This window comes from Anolis sagrei, chromosome 4, assembly GCF_037176765.1.
Source record: "Anolis sagrei isolate rAnoSag1 chromosome 4, rAnoSag1.mat, whole genome shotgun sequence".
Classification (NCBI taxonomy): domain Eukaryota; kingdom Metazoa; phylum Chordata; class Lepidosauria; order Squamata; family Dactyloidae; genus Anolis; species Anolis sagrei.
In genome coordinates this window covers 27,529,362-27,546,690 of record NC_090024.1, presented here as the reverse complement: position 1 = coordinate 27,546,690, position 17,329 = coordinate 27,529,362, and the positions used below count along the sequence as shown (strand labels likewise).

The window sequence follows — 17,329 nt, the reverse complement described above, 5'->3', positions numbered from 1 at the left end:
AGCAGGAGAGAATACTACTTTGTTTTTTAAAAAACGACACTGGTAAGGTCATTTATCTCTCTGTTTTTGAAAAAGGAAGTGTGTTCGTTAAGGGAAAATTTGATTATAAAAATTGCCTAATACTGCCTTTGTCCAAACCAAACATTCAAAAAAGGAAAAAAAATGAACTCTTTGACCATCAGCCATAAATATTATCACTTCATTTTCCACAAAATCATTTGGACAGCTTAAACCTCCCTTGTTTGACCCCATCCAGTTATTTTGCTCAGCAAATGTGCAATATGTACATTCCTAAAAATAAAATTTGGTGGCTAAAAAGGTCATGTGATCATCAAAAGCCATATGGAGCAAAGGTCCGTGTCAAATTTAATCAAATTCGTGGTTTTTGCTAGGATTTTCTTTCTTTCTTAGATTACAACTTTTAAAATACTTACAATAGACTAAGCCCCCTGTACTCATTTCTAAGCAAATTTGCATCGGTCTAAATCAGTGGTTCCCAACCTTTTTTTTTTACCAGGGACCACTTGACCAGGGACCACTTTGACCAAGAACCACTCTCCAACATTAGTACCAAAAGGGTTACGAATCAGTTTTTGATCAACTTTAGATTTGGTTTGGGATGCTGATTCAGAAAATTGCACTGTAGAGATGATATCAGCTCTAGTTTCTGGTACAGAACATATGCCATGAAAAGCCACAGGGAAGGAATGGCAGGTGACATGAAAGGAGTGGAATTAAAATAAATAAAATAAAATAAAATAAATAATGAGGAAGGAGGCTCATGGACCAGATTTTTGTCCTCATGGCCTACTGGTAGTCCACGGGTCACAAAATGATTGTGTTATTAATAATACTACATGCCATATGCATTTCATAGCATACCTGCAGAAGCTGAATGAAACTCAAAAGCCATACAGATAATGGACCCTACTTCAAAGCAGTATATTTCACAATGGCAATATAATTTTTTTGTCATGTCAGGAGTGACTTGAGAAACTGCAGGTTGCTTCTGGTGTGAGAGAATTGGCCGTCTGCAAGAACGTTGCCAAGGGGACGCCAGGATATTTTGATGTTTTATCATCCTTGAGGGAAGCTTCTCTTATGTCTCCGAATGAGGAGCTGGAGCTGATAGAGAGTGCTCATCTGCCCTCTCCACAGATTCAAACCTGCAAACTGTCAGTCTTCAGTCCTGCCGGCACAGGGGTTCAACCCACTGTGCCACCAGAGGCTCCTATATATTATAATTACACAACCAGATACAAACAGTTTATTGAGTTTTCAAATTACTAAGCATTTTGAGCCAGAAACAAATCTAACAAATAACTCTGCAAAGGGATAATAACTCATTAGGCCTTACATTGCAGGGTTACCATCTTGTGAATGACTGAGGCTAGGAGTTCTTTGTGTGTTATGAGAGGCATCTGGCAGTAATCATTTCAAACACTTGAAAACCCACCCTTTCAAGTGGTAAAGGTTTCATTCAAGGGCAGTTCCTGGTTGAAAAGATACAGCAATTTCAAACTGAGTTCATCTTTTAAAATCACTTTGCATGCAAATAATATCTGTTACAATCTCGAGATTCTCTAAGAAATCTGTAAAAGACCAGTCTCAGTCTTTGCATGTTGCAAGGAGTCATTAAAAGAAAGAACGATTCTTCTTTTTCTTCATTGTCATTATATATATATATAATAAAAGTAGAGAAACAGACACTTTCTGCCTTTCCTTTCTTCTAAACCAGGCATGGGCAAACTTTGGCCCTCCAGCTGTTTTGGACTTCAACTTCCACATTTCCTACCGGTTCTTAGGAATTCTGGGGGTTGAAGTCCAAAGTTTGTCCATGACTGTTCTAAACTCTGTCCAGGATCTTTGAAAAACAACTGCTATACTTTTAAGATGATTCTTCAAGCCACATCTTCTTTGAGTTCCCTACCTCCCTAAGTAGAAGCAACTGTGAGGAAAAGGCTATGCGAATCCACTGGATGCAAAAGAAACCAGGATGAAGATATGTATATAAATATCTCTGTTTGTGTGTATGTATATATATGTTTGTGGGCAACAGATTTCTAAGACAACTCCAACTTCCAGGAAGCTCTGTGACTCCCACCGACAACGGACCTGGACCAAACATGGCACACAAGCCCCCTCCCCCCATGGACAATGGAATATACTGGAGAGGCTTGGGAGGACTAACCCTGAATTTTAGGAGTTTTAGTGACCTGGATGGTGGGAGTTATAGTTTTAAAAGACCTAACCCAGGCATTACTAGATACCTAAGCTAGTGTGAATTTAAAAAAAAAAACCTGTCTAGTAAGCCTTGCATAACTAAACGAAACTATTGTGAACTTTCTGGAGATGGTTTGAAACCCTATTCCAAAATGCAAAAAGGAATGTTTTTGTTTCTTTAACCAGATTCTTTGTGATTACAATTTCCCCCAAATTTATAGATTTATGTTGTTGTTGTTTTTAAGATGTATGTATGGGGTAGCTATTAAGGTAGGCTAACTGCTGTCTCAATGTCTCTCTTTTTTGTGTTCATGCTTGCACCCTAAGGGATTTTCAAAGCAGCTGCCTGTAGTAGGTGTCTTCAGTAGAATTGCTGAATGAGAAATACCTTTTCTCTCAGCTTGATTGCATTGTTTATGGCAAATACCTAGTTGCAAACCACCATAAGTCTCTGTTTCTCCAGCCCTTCATCACCATCCTCCCAATTTGAAAGCTGATAAAAATTACAGAGTGGCAGAGGATTAGAAGGAAAAGGAGCTGTGGCTGGGTGAGTACAAAAGACAATTTAAAAGAGCTTCTTTCTCAGGCCATTTCTTAACTGAGGTATGCCTGTATATGTAATATTTGGCATATTGACAAAAAACCAAGTATGCCATAAGCAGGAGCTATTTCTACAAAGTAAAGAATCTGCTCTCCCATACCAGATCCTCAGACAATCTTGGGGGTTTAACACTCCTAAGATTGCTTTCAGGTAATGTCTAACTCACTCTGCCTTTGGTTCTGACTCTTGATAAACTTCTAGATACTCTCTACCCTTCCTTTCCCATGCGCCCAGAGACTATCCACTTGTTAGACTGGCTTAAAGGATTCTGGGAGCTGTAGTAAAAACAACCTTTTTCCCAACTTTTGCTTTTATGTTCATTTTGTCCTTTCTGCTTACCTAGAGGATTCTCAATAAATAAGATATGGAAAAGTATCTCCTGAAAACAGAGAGAGCTTTCCAGTTACTATTATCCTTCTCAGAATGTATTCCGGAGTACTACCCTGCATTCTGCCTAACAAAGAGACATTCAGATAGAGGAAGTAGCAATATGTTTTCCAAATCTCCAACATGGCCAACAAGTGTAGAGAATCTTTCTTTGACTCCTCAAGCTTGAAGGGAAACAGTCCGTCAAAGAGAATGGAATTTGTTAAACTGGCTATTGACGCGATTGCTCAGCCACATGATATCAGATTGTCAATTCCCTATTCCAATGGGCTTCCGGTTGAAGCCCCAAGGCCTCCCTTCAGTGTGTTCTTCAAAATGTTTTTCCTATTACGGCTAGACATTTTTTTCCCTGGGCCTCAAACCTTGCTTCAATCATCATTTTTAGAAAAGCTATTTAGGCCAGTAAAATCTCTTTGATACCTGATGTGCAGGCTTGACTTGTATATCTTTCCTACAAAGCTCATACCACTTGGCCTGAAAGCCTCTCCACAGGCATTGCTGATCAAAGACACCCTTCCTCCTCCTTCTATTGTAAGCAAACCCCATGAGTTTGATCCATCTAACAGCCTTGTCAACATGAGATTCCCCTAAAATTTTCACCTAAAGATTTGCCTCTTCCATACAGTTCATTAGGTTCAATCTCTTCCTACTATAGTTGTGAGTTACCATCAGCTTGCCCAAGGGAAAAAATAGTGCAACATTATGAGGAGCAGACAGCAAAAGTATACATTCAGAGCAAAAACATTCCTGTAACGGGACAAAAGAAGACACATAAGTGAATGCAACCAGTGTTCATTCACACCGTTTTCAGACAGTACCCACTATTCTCCTTATTTTTATTTACTTTCTATGGCCATATTTCACCTCCCCACTCCCACCCACCCCTAAAATTGACTCTCCTCTTGAGACACCAGACTCCCACACAGGCATATCTTCAAGCTTGGCATTTTGTGTACTTCTACATATTGGCTGGCATAACTGATGTTGTATTACTCATCTAGACTTGTCTTTTTTGGTCTACAGCTCCCAGAATATCCCAATCAGCACAGCCAATGGAGGATCCTGGGAGAACACCCAAGCTCTGGTGAAGAGATAAGGCACACAATCATTCTCATTACTACTTTGCAGCATGCGGCTAGAACTGTGATGGGGTCACACTGAATTTTAATAATACTTGATAGTTATACTTCAGCATTCCAAAACCATGTACAATTTGGAGCCTGCAAGTTGGGTGTGTATTAATTATCACCCTGACAACTGCAAGAGGCTTCATGAGAATAGTTCTTCTTAGGGCATCTCCTGCATAAGTAAATAAAATGATATCTGAATAATGAACCTTCCAGACCACATCTTCCATGTTTCTCCATGATACGCTCACCTGGTTTAAAACTACTTCAAATAGTTTTGTAAAATGTGCTCAGCAGAAAATAAATGTAGTCTAATGTTGCATAGGATGAAAAGGAGCTACCTTATACCCAATGATACAATTTGTACATCCAAAGAGGTACTGCCCATAAGAGCTTAGTTAAATTACATGCTTGGACTACAGCCCTCAGTATTCTCAGTCAGCATGACCACTGGGAGTTTATAAGAATTATAATCTCAAAAGTTAACTTTCCCAAACTGTGTAGACTACACAGTGGCTGCTCTTTGCGGTCTAATCTGAGATTTGTTAAACTTGTTTCTTTTTCTTTTGGACTTAAGCTGTCCTATTTTTAAAAAAAATAAAGAAAAATGCAGTAAGAGCTCAGCTTTAAAAGTAATCTGAGAGTCCTTCAAGTTGGTGTGGCAAAAACCCATCAACTATTAGTTGGCAAGCATTATGCATTTAATGACAATCAAGCACTGAGGACAGTAAATCATCTACGCGTCTCTCCTTTCCAACATTGTGGGCTCAAGTAGTAGTGAACAATACTGCAAATGTCTTTAGCAGCAAATACATTTTCAGAAAAATGCTGTTTTTATTTTACAAATGAGTAGATTTATTTTCCCCCTGCTAAGGCATGACCTTTTTTGTCAATCACTCTGATGAACAGCTTTATTTCTGAGACATCATCCACCTCAAGAATGGCCAGATAGCATCAATCAGGATAGCAATATTAGCAATCAGGAATCCATTTGGCAAAATTCCTCCAACCCTGGGTGTCTGGAAGTCATGCCCCCAGCCTGAACTTCTTCAAGCAAGTTCATAATAAATCTGACACTCCATAAAGCAACCGCTTCCATTAGCGCCCCACTGCTACTTCAGCCAAAACCTTGCAACTGGATACCTCCATGTTTGTCTGCTACCCAGCCGGAGTCTGACTCCATATGAGGTTCACAGAAACTACATCTTAGGTTCCCCCTACCCCAAGAAAGCAATATGTTGCTATAAGAAAGAAAAGAGCATAACTTCTCCTACAAAGTTATAGTCCTTCAAACACAAATGATCCTTATATTAATACAAAAACACACTTTTATATATAAAAAGAAGGTTGACAGATGTTAACAATTTCCTGAAATTCCACTATAGAAGAAAAAAGGATGAGTTGTATCTCCAGTGCCATTTCAAAAGACATAGAACTAGGCTAAAAGTTAAGCAACATGAGACATATTCAACACCTTAAAACAAAATAAATAATGTTTCTATTGTTCTTTTGTGACTTCAAGATATTTCTGACCTATGGTAACTTTCAGATGACTTATCATGGGGATTTCTTGGAAAAATATTTCAGGGAGGGTTCACTCTTGCCTTCCTCTGAGGGTGAGAAAATGTGCCTTGCCCAAGGTTAGCCAATGGATTTCCATAGCAAACTGGGGTTTTGAATGCTGGTTTCCCGGTGTCCTATCAAAATTTTGCATCAAATAAAAATAAAGGTAAGTATTTTCTCCCCCTATGTACCTTATCGTCCTGTTATGGAGAGGATGTTAAACCATGTGAAGTGCCTAGAAAAAAAATTGAATTACAAATTCCAGAATTTATGGCTAACAGGGTTGGCAAGGGGTTTTCTTTTAAAGGTAGTTCTTTCTGCATTCTAGGTATTCATGATATAGAACCCACAATGAAAACCATACTGAAGCTGCCATTACCCCACCAAAAGCATTCTTTATACCCTATCTATCAGAGTTAAAGCCTAGAGCCATGAGTGCAATGAACTTTACACTATTGACTGAGGAAGATGAAAACACAGTCCTAGGTTGGGGACGGGCTGTAGCGTAGCTAGTTAATTGTCAGCAGCGACAGATCACTGCCAACAGGAAGGTAGACATTTCAAAGCCTGAGTCGGATTGAGCACCCGATTGTTAAGCCTAGCTTACTGTCCAACTAAGCAGTTCGAAAACAGCTGAATTGTGATTACAGAAATTAGGGACCACTTAAAGCAGGGATGTATTTTATGACACTATAAAATGCCAGCAATCAAAGAGCAAGGAGGAAATACGATCAAAATGACTTGGTGTAATGGTGGATGAAGTGACACCCACCAACGTTCATAGACAGCATCTCTAGACAACCATGGTTATGGGGTGTCACGGATGTATCAAGTATCTACTGCACAGTAAACTAACTTTTGCAAAGTTGCACAAGGGTCTTTGCAGGTTTTGTTTTGAAAAGGAGACTACTATAAATTGTAGATAAAAGACAGGTTATTGTTGAGGGGAAGATAATTCCTGACAACATTCTTACCTAAAGCAAGGAAACAGTAGCACACGAGGTAGTTCTTTTTCTAATGCAAACTTTTTACTTTTTTCAGCCAAAATATGAAGCTAATCGTATATATCCAGTAACGTCACATGCAATGTGAAATGCCAATTGATGGATCACTTCTGCCTACTTAATGCACACTCCAAATTAAGCAGAAGCATGTTAAGCACCAATGTTTCAACATGGATTAAAGTCTGGCTTCTTTTTGGAATTTTTTAAACAATCATCAACTCTCTAATTGCCCAGAGACAGCTCTAACCTGTGCTCCAGTCATTTGCAAGGATTTTTCATTCAGTATCTTTGGGGGGGAAACCCATCCAGATAGCTCCAAAAGGAAACCCAGCAGGGTACTTTGGATATTTCTGGAAGGAACACACTGATCACAAACACACAAGGGAACCGTTCTTGTCCATATATGCCATGTCTTGCCTGTCCACTACTTTGTACTGTTGTAAACTTTGATGTATGGAGTCAGATTAAAAATTACTTCTTCCTAATTGATATAGGCATACCTCAGTCAACAAGTAGAAACCAAGGAAGAGGTAATCAAGGATTATGTCTTCAATAAGTATACGTGGTTGTGGGATCAAGCCTTTGGCTAGTAAATAATGCCGTACAAAGAATAATTAAGGAACAGTGTAATGACAATTCAGAATGGCTATGGTATATGATTTCTGGATCATGTGATTTAAATGTTTATACTAGGATGATTTTTATGCTTTGTTTGAAAGTTTAAATTTTATGTATGTCTTATGTTTAATGGTTTTAATTATTTTAAGGTCATAGTTATTTGTAGTAATTAGTTATTGTGATTTCTTTGTTGTACTATATGTTGGCATTGAATTTTTGCCATTAGTATGTTGTAAACCACCTTGAGTCCTCCCAGGGATGAGAAAGGTGGTATATAAATACAGTGAATAAATAAATAATAAATGTTTTAGGAAATTAGCCATTAAAGATAAATAATGTATAGTCTCAATCTCTGCTTAAAAATAACTTGCTGAAAACCCACAGTCAGGAGCAAAAGTCCTTTCAGTCAATCAAGTGGGGGAAGAAATTGCTACAAGTATTTTATTAACATGCTGAAGAGCTTTTCTCCTTCTGCATGATGTGCCATGAAATTGATTAATGTAGATCAATTATTGAGAATTCACCCATGCAGCAGTCATTAACTAATCTGTGGTTGAATACTCTGAAATCAGATTATCCAATTAATGGAGGATTGCAAGCAAGGAGAGATGGTGAAGAGATTGCTGTGAGGTGAATATGCAAACGCATTGTGTTCGAAATTATTGCTAAACTTACTCTTCATCTTTACAAAAAAAAAAGTACTACTTCAGCAATTGACAGGTAAAAGCATGAAAGAAGCCCTATTTTTTGTCTTGCAAGAAAATTTACATTTGGTTTTATAATATGATGTTATTTACTTAACATTACAAGTAAGCTTTGCACTGATTAATTTAATCAATTTCTTTATGTTTTTTTCAGACAACTGAACTGAAACAAGATATCACCATTGTTGTTTTGTTCCTTTTGCCATGGATCATTTATAAATCTTGAGCATCATATCCACATTGAAACTAATCACCTCTATCTAAAGGCACACAAGATGAATGGTTGTCTCCGTTCTAGGCTAACCTATATTGGGAGAAATGCAAGCATCTATTAATAAGAGAATTGCTTCTTGTTCAGGGGGTTAAACAAGGTGTGCATCTTGTCAATTAGTAGGAACAGAACTCTTTCTTGTTAGCATATGGACTGATTAAGCCGGAGCATTCTCCTGCTGGTCATCTGAGACCAGAACTGTATTTGTCCAGTGATCGTGCCATATAATTATGGCACTGGCCAGTGGGTTTTGGCACAGATAGCACACTCTACAGCTTCTCTTGAAAAATCTTACTTTAATACTGACAGGAATTATTGACAGAAGGTGTAGGCATCAAAATGCAGCCTTTCATAAAGGCTGAGTACATCTCAAGCTTTTGGAACTGGAAGCCCATTTATTTAGCATGAGAGATGTCTAAATAGACTGAATGAAGAATAGTGCTCTCCTGCCATACAAGGACAACAAATTCCATAGTCAGATTGCCACAGGGCCATGAACTCACTAATGACCCTGGATGAGTCACTGGGCTTACTCAACATCAATGTCATTTCAGCTGGTAAGGCAGCTAAGGAAGGATATTTATTACTAACCTAAGCAATGGTCTGAACATAGCCTGTGATATCTATTCAAGCACAATGCCATCTTGGCTTGCTATCTTGCACTGAAAAAAATCTAGAAGGAAAAAACCCACTATTTCTTTATTTTATTGAGTTTCTCAAAAACCATCTCCTTTTTTTTACCAGCCTTATTTCAGGTCAGGTTGCAAGACTTTGTTTTCTTCACAGATTGTCATTCACTCAATTTTAAGACACGTTATGATTTTTATGCAGTTTGCCTGATTTCTGCAATTTCTCTCCCACCCCCTCATTTATTCCCATGTTTCCATTTTGAATCCTTTGTATTTCAAAATGTGATCATTTTATTATATGCATTTAGGGCTTGTAAATAACATGTACCTTTCACAATATATAAATATTTGAGGAAATGCATTTCCTTGCAATAAGGAGATGTGAATTTTTTTCTTACAATTGATGAATGAAAGTAAATTTCTTTGCATCACTACCAAAATCTCAACACAGATCAAAATCAGCTCTCTCCAGGTATAAAGCATTCATGTACCATTCCTTTTCCTACACGAGGAGGGAAGAAATACTTTAGCAACAAGATGATACGGCACCATAAAGTAATTTCTTCCCATAGTGTGAATACATGTTTTTGTGACTCGGTATGGTCTTCAGTCAAACAGGTTTTGCAGATTATTAAAATGCTTCATAACTGGGGATCTCTCAGCCAACAATGGCTTTATCGTGCCATCTTCAGCCTTCCAAAATACCATTCAACTATCTCCACCTGCAATGAAATGAGATATTGCTTTCTACAGTCCTGAACAAGTCAGATCTCCTTAGAGGACAATTAAATTAGGTAAGATTTAAATTGACTGTAAAATTAGTACACACATGGTCTATTGTGATATTCAACTTGCCCAGCCTTGATATTTGCTGATTACGAAGTGAAAGGAAGAATATAATGTGAGGCAGAAAGCATCAAACACAGGTCAAATTAAGATTTTAAATTCTGGAAATTGGATTACAAAATCAGATGCAGGTAGGAAAAAAGTTAGAAATTGTTTGTTTTTTTAAATTGGAGTTTGCCTTAATATTATACTGGAATGCCTACTGTGTTTAAGGCAAAACAATACCAACTATCACTTCCCAAAAGATTAGTAATACGTCTGCAAAACAGAAAACATAATGACTGCAGCATTCTAGGACATGCTATTTAAAATACCATACTTATTATGTCATTAAAAATGAAATATATTACTATTTCCACTTATTAAAATAGCAATAATTGCTAAATGTATATTAGAAGGGGAAGTATTTGGGCCTTATTTGGTTTTGATAAGCTGGAACACTCTGCCAGATACATTACTCTGGATAATCCCACACATATCTGCTTCTCTTGAGAGTTACCTGGTTCATTTATGAATGGCTTGGTTTCCTCCATTATAAGAAGAGCGACTTGGGGATTTCAACAGGCAATTTCTTAAATGTTTTCCCTCCGTTAGTGCTTTGGTTCCAGTGACTGAACAGAACCAGATATTGGATAATCAGGCAGCTCCCAAAAGAGCTGGACTCTGTGAGAGGAGGTCTATAACATATGTTTGTTGTTAGATGCAGCACACAAGTCTAAGGTTGGCAACCTGCTGCCATCCATCATTTGCTGTCACTATCACTTATGCATACAGGGAGGCCTCAAATATCTCTCTGCATGAGGAGCAAAAATATCCAACCATTGAAAGAACAGTGGGTTGCTGTCAGTTTTCTGGGCTGTATGGCCATGATCCAGAAGCATTCTCTCCTGATTGTTTTGCCCACATCTATGGCAGGCATCCTCAGAAGTTGTGAAGTCTTCACAACCTCTGAGGATGCCTACCATAGATGTGAGCAAAGTGTCAGGAGAGAATACATCTGGAACATGGCCATACAGCCCAGAAAACTCACAGCAAGCCAGGGATTCTGGCCATGAAAGCCTTTGACAACACATTCACAGAACAGTTCATTATGAAGCTATTTTACCCTATAGTATTCTAGCCAGATTTCTGGATATGACAGAAAGCAAAAAGGACACGGTTTTCCCCCCACTCTTAGAAGTTAGTCAAGTTATTCCTTTTCCAAGGCTTAAGCTTTTAGATGTAGTATTGGGTTTAGTTCTGCAGTTACCCTAGCTCTTATACATCTGGATCCAGAGGCTGGCCTATTATGCAAAGACTGGTGTGGACATTATTTTTTCATGCTATTCATAAAAAGTGCCTGGGAGAGATTATCAACAGCCTGGGACTGAGGTGCCAAGTATGCTGCTGATGCTCAAGTCTATTTTAGTAAATAAACATCTCCATATTGCTATCTTTGTTTCATATCCATACCTAGAAACTGCAGTCAAGGACAAGTTTTCAGACTTGAACTGAATCAGCTCAAATGAGAAATTATGGTATAGTTTTCTTGGATCCTCAAGGGGGCAGGAATGGTTTTTGATGCCCATATTGATTGATGCATTTGTGACACTCGTATTGCAACTGTTTTGTAATGTAAAGCTATTATTCGATTCAATGCTGCTTTTTATAAGCAAATTGGTCTTTTCTCTGTTGGACCGGGAATATCTTGCAATTCAATTTTATGGTTTTCAGATTTTTACTACTCTAATGTATATATGTGGGGCTGCCCTTATGAGAAACTCAGAATTTTCTGTTAAAGTTCTCCTTTACAATTATGAAACAATGCAGACCTGTTCAAACATATTCTTTCAGCTACATTACATGCCAATGTGCATTTGGGTTTGATTTAAAACTAAACCCAAATGAAGCTTACCTACAAAGCCTTCAACAGCTTGGATTCCTCAGAGAACAAGAATCCTTGTACTATGCTCAGAGTCAGCTTCCAAAAGCTGCAAAATCAATTCCACCCTCACCAATTTTTATTGAACTTCCAGAGGAGATACAAAACATACCTCTTTAATTTAGACTTTGGTTCAGTTGCTTAGTTTTTCTTTGTGCTTACTAGTGAAATTTTGGTCATTTCTGTTAATTGTTGACCTTCCAACCTACAAAGGCAGTTTTAGGAAGATAAAACCTGAGATTTCAAAATGTTTGGAAGACCAAAAAAACCCTCTTGTAAGATAGATACTGCATGAAATATCAACTAGCCAAAGAAGATAGGATTAAATTTATGAAATCTTAGTAGTGGAAGCTGTTGAGTTCCATATCAGTCAAGTGGTGAATTTACTCTGGTTTTTATTTTTTCAAGAATCCATCCCATGTGATGAATGGGATATGTAGGATCCAATGTCTGGGTAGGTAGATTTTCTAAACCGCGGGATACAATACAGGCATTCCCTGAGTTACAAACATCCGGCTTACATATGACTCGTAATTAATAATGGGGGTGAGACAACAGGGGGTGAGACAACAGGAAGTGAGAGAAATCTATCCCTTGGAAGGAAAATTCACTCCTGAAAGAGTTATCAAGTGAAAAGCTCTATTGCCAATTTCAGTTTCCACAAGCAATTTTTAAAAAAAATCCAAGTATCACAGGGACAGAAAATGAAGTGAAATCTTCTGAAGAGGGGCACAGAAAGCAAAACAAACTTCATAGATGTGTTAGCCCTTCCCTATGCTATCCAATGATGCAAAATTTATATTTTTGGCTGGAATTACACTTAAAAATGTATCTGTTCCAACTTACCTAAAAAAAATAAACTTTATTTCTATACCGCCCTATCTCCCCGAGGGGACTCAGGGTGGTTTACAACAGAAAATTGGCAAACATTCAATGCCGGCATAACATAACAAACAAATCAAATCATAAACAATAAAATAAACAACATCAGGTGTACTTATAGAACAATTAAAAAATAACAAACTTAGATATTTAAATATATAAATCAAACATTTAGAACATGTTTACTACTAGAGCTAATGATAACAAACACTCAAAACATTAAAAGTAAAAAGGCATTTACAAGTCAACAGGGCTGAGGTGGTGTCCAAGTCAGAGTGATTAAGGTGCTGGCTGAAGAAAATTATTATACTGCACAATCCCACAAGTTAAAAAGGCCCTATAAAGAGTTCTAAGGTAGAGTTCTCACCCTCTGGCTGTTTCTGCCACTCATACAAATTCAACTTACGAACAAACCTACAGAACCTATCTTGTTCATAATTTGGGGAATGCCGGTACAGATGGGATCTGAAGCCAGAAACCACCACTAGCTAGCATTATGATCACCTGCAAAAGGGAAGGGTCCAGTCCAGATCACTCAAAATAATCTGTTGGCAAAGCAAGCAATGTTATGAACTAGCTTTTAACTAAAGAAGGTGAGATTTCTCGAAACAGCAGGACTTGCGATATTAACAAGGTTAGGACATTAATCCTGTTAAAGTGTTTTCTTCTCAAAGAAAAGCTGATTCTGGATGATATCCAAAAAACTATCAATCTGGAAAGGTTTGGAGTAGTGCGGGACACTTAGATAATACCTACTTTTCTTTTCATTTTATCAACAGCATTTAATAGTTGCCTTAAGCTATTTAATGAGTGAGAAAGAGGTAAGTTGTTAATCTATCCTGTTCTCCTGTAAAGTTTCAATTTAATTCATTAGGAACAGGTAATTTCCATTATTAGCAGTGTGCTGTTCTACTTTTAAGCTGTCATGATTCCCAGTAGCACATCAACAGTTTTTTTAGGATCAAGTTTCCCCTGGTTTACGTATGCAATGCATGTGTATCTTTTGTAATAAATATATTTTTAAACTATATTGTCAAAACCTTGGAGGATGACAGCTTTCACCATTTATCTACCCAGCTTTTTCTATTTGATTGAGGGGGTTTTTTTGTGGGAGAGGGAGATACCATCATGGGAGCCTATTGTATAAGGCTGAAAACTGGATGCATATTTCCTTCAAGTCATCGAGACTTGAAAGCTATCATAATAAACAACATGTTCATGGAGAGCTACTGATGGGGTCTTAATAAGTCATTAAGATAAAACATTTACTGTAGTTTTATTAAAAACAATAACAACAATCCACAAGTATCTTGATAAGCTATCATAGCCACTATAAAATGATCAAAAATGTGAACACTAAAAACTGTATGAGAAACTCAAATGTCATGACAAATAAATTGTGACCCAAAAGGTCTGAAAGGAAAACTCTCTTTACAACTGACACTATGTTCAGTGGTCACTGTTGTGTCCTGTGGGGCACTGGTATGATGTATGAACAATGCTAGAGACACTTATCTTGAATATAAAATGTATTAATGTTGTTAGGACTAAACCACAAGATGAGAAGAACCAATGACATCAGTTTTTTGTTGTTTGATATTAATGGCAAGGGTGGGGGTTTAGAAAATGCCAGAAGAGTATCCATCACCTCTCTGTCTCTATCCTATTCTAAAATAATTGTCCTCCCCACTTTTCTTTGAAATTTATGATAATTTATGATTATATTTATGATGAAATGTATGATCATGCACAGGCTGGATGACCATCTCTCAGGGGTACTTTGGTTGTGCTTTTAATGAATGGCAGAAGCTTTGACTAGATGGCCCATGTGGTCTCTTACAACTATTATTCTATGATTTCATTTCATTTATTTAATTTTGAGGTGATTGCTATTTTGTCCTCCTGCTTAGAATGAAATAGATGCTTCCATTTAATATTTGGGTGTTCCCCTCTATTCTGCCTTGGTCAGACCACACCTGGAACACTATGTCCAATTCTGGGCACTGCAATTGAAGGGAAATGTTGGCAATCAGGAATGTGTCCAGAGGAGGGCAACCAAAATGATCAAGGGTCTGGAGAACAAGCCCTAAGAGGAATGACTTAAAGAGCTTGCCATGTTTAGCCTGAAGAAGGCAAGGCTGAGAGGAGATGTGAAAGGAAATCATAGGGAGGAGGGAGCAAGCTTGTTTTCTGCTGCCTTGGAGACTAGGATGAGGAACAATGGCTTCAAACTACAGGAAAAGAAATTCCACCTGAACATGAAGAACTTCCTAATTGTGAGAGCTGTTCAGCAGTGGAACTCTCTGCCCTGGAGTGTGGTGGAGGCTTTTAAACAAAGGCTAGATGTCCATCTGTCGGGAGTGCTTTGAATGTGATTTTCCTGCTTCTTGGCAGGGGGTTGGAGTGGATGGCCTATAAGGTCGCTTCCAACTCTATGATTCTATGATTCTACTGAAACACTTCTTCTGCAGCTTTTATGGATTTTTCAGAGTGCTCACAAGCCAAGTCCAAACCACTAGTATCCTTTTCACCTTCCATGCAGTTCCAAATAACTCTTCTAAATAGCAATCTGTCCTCCTTGCACACCCATTAATGGTTCCCACAATCCCCACTTTCATGCACAGGAATTTATTCCATCTGCCTTTCTATTTTCATGCATTGTGAAGACAGCCCAAAATTGTATAAAAAGTGGAAATTGCGAGAGAGGAAAAAAAATCATTACAGGACATGTGAGAGAACACTATGAACAATGATAATACACATAGACACAACTTTTAAATAAAGATTAGCTCGATGTGAAATGGTACAGCATGTGAAAGGTGATATTCAACAGAAAGAGTTGACATTGAGTGGGAAAATCAAGCATTGTAGGTCTTAACCTACAAAACCCTACACGGTTCTGGTCCAGTGTATCTGTCCGAACGTATCTCCCTCTACGTCCCACCTCGGAGTTTGAGATCATCTGGGGAGGCCCTGCTCTCGACCCCACCACTCTCACAAGTGAGGCTGGTGGGGACGAGAAGCAGAGCCTTCTCAGTGGTGGCCCCCCACCTGTGGAATTCACTCCCGGGGGAAATCAGAGCAGCACCAACCCTCCTCTCCTTCAGGAGGAGGGTGAAGACATGGCTGTAGAACCAGGCCTTTGGGCAACCAGGCAATTAGACAATGACAACCAAATAAGACAATCAGATGTGTAAGATCGGCAGGATTGTCGAAATGGAACCAAAACAGATCTTTGAGTTAATTGTACACTGATGGGTAGGAGGAAGATCCAGGTTTGTATTGTTTTTACTGATTTTATCATTTTACTGATTTTATTGGATAATGTTGAATTGTGGGAATTTGTACTGTTATATTTTTTGTGATGATTGTTTGTGTAGCAGGCGTCTAAGTGCGCCTTGCAGCTGTAAGCCGCCCTGGGTCCCCTTCGGGGTGAGAAGGGCGGGGTACAAGAACCCCAAATAAATAAATAAATAAATTATTGCATGGATCTTTTTTTTCATATCAGGGAGAAACTGCAAGTCGCTTAAGGGGTTAGAGAAATGGCTGTCTGCAAACATGTTGCCCAGGTGATGCTCAGATATTTTACCATCCTGTGGGAGGCTTCTCTTATGAGAAGCTGGAGCTGACAGATGGGAGCTCACCCCACTCCCCAGATTCAAACCACGGACCTTGCTGGCACAAGAGTTTAACCTACTGCACCACCAGAAATGGCTAAATCCAAGTAAGATGGGTTACACAATGCTAAATGCATTTCCAAGAAGGAAATGAACAATAGCAGCAAAACACTGAAAGAATACTCTACCTGAAAAACGGAATATCTTTGAGCAGTCAAGGAACCAGACAATTTGTCTTAACTGCTATAAGGCAGCTCTTTATAGCTAGAAAAGTGAGGGGGTATTGTTTGGTTTTCTTTCATTCACATTCTCAAATATGAACTAAAATGTGAATGTACTTCAATATTTACATATTTTTCTGAGTGTTGTCATGCATAGAATAATAGGATCATGGAGCTGGTAGTTAAGAACTGAATCCAAACATACACTACAATGAAAAAAAGCTTTAGGTATGGGTACTACACACAGAGATGATTCATAAGGTACTTCTTGACTTGTGTGCTATGGCAGTTGAACGGCTTCTGTAATTTTTGAAAAATAGGAGGGGGTGGTATTCTGTATCTCTCACAGTTAAACAAACACAGCTTTGGTGAAGGGGAAGAGCTCATAAAAATTGCTCTGGTATTTAGTGTACTTACCTCCTGGACAGTGCCTCAAGGTCATTTTGCATCTTCTGGACTCTGCAATGGTTGGACATGGTAGAGTGTCCTTTGCTGGCTTTTTCACAATCTGCCTTGTTCTTGTTTCCAAACCCCACTTAAATCCACAAGTCTTGTTGTTCCTGCTGCAAATTCCCCACTCGCTCCATGGGCCGACTTCACAGCCTTCTGAGGAAACCAACAAAAACAGAAAGTCAGAATCCACTAGTTAGCAACCTCCAAACTTTGATGGCTTCATTTGGTCCTTTGCAGAAATAAACACCACTGCAGCAGAGAT

General features: G+C 38.4%; 1 protein-coding gene across 2 annotated transcripts in view; it reads right to left on the bottom strand.

Moving 5' to 3' along the window:
• RSPO2 (R-spondin 2) overlaps positions 1-17,329 on the bottom strand; it is a 121,860-nt gene that overhangs the window by 14,991 nt on the left and 89,540 nt on the right. For both annotated transcript variants that reach the window (XM_060775772.2, XM_060775774.2), the window contains exon 5: positions 17,032-17,220. In XM_060775772.2, coding sequence (XP_060631755.2) covers positions 17,032-17,220 — 189 coding nt within the window. The remainder of the gene's footprint in view (positions 1-17,031; positions 17,221-17,329) is intronic.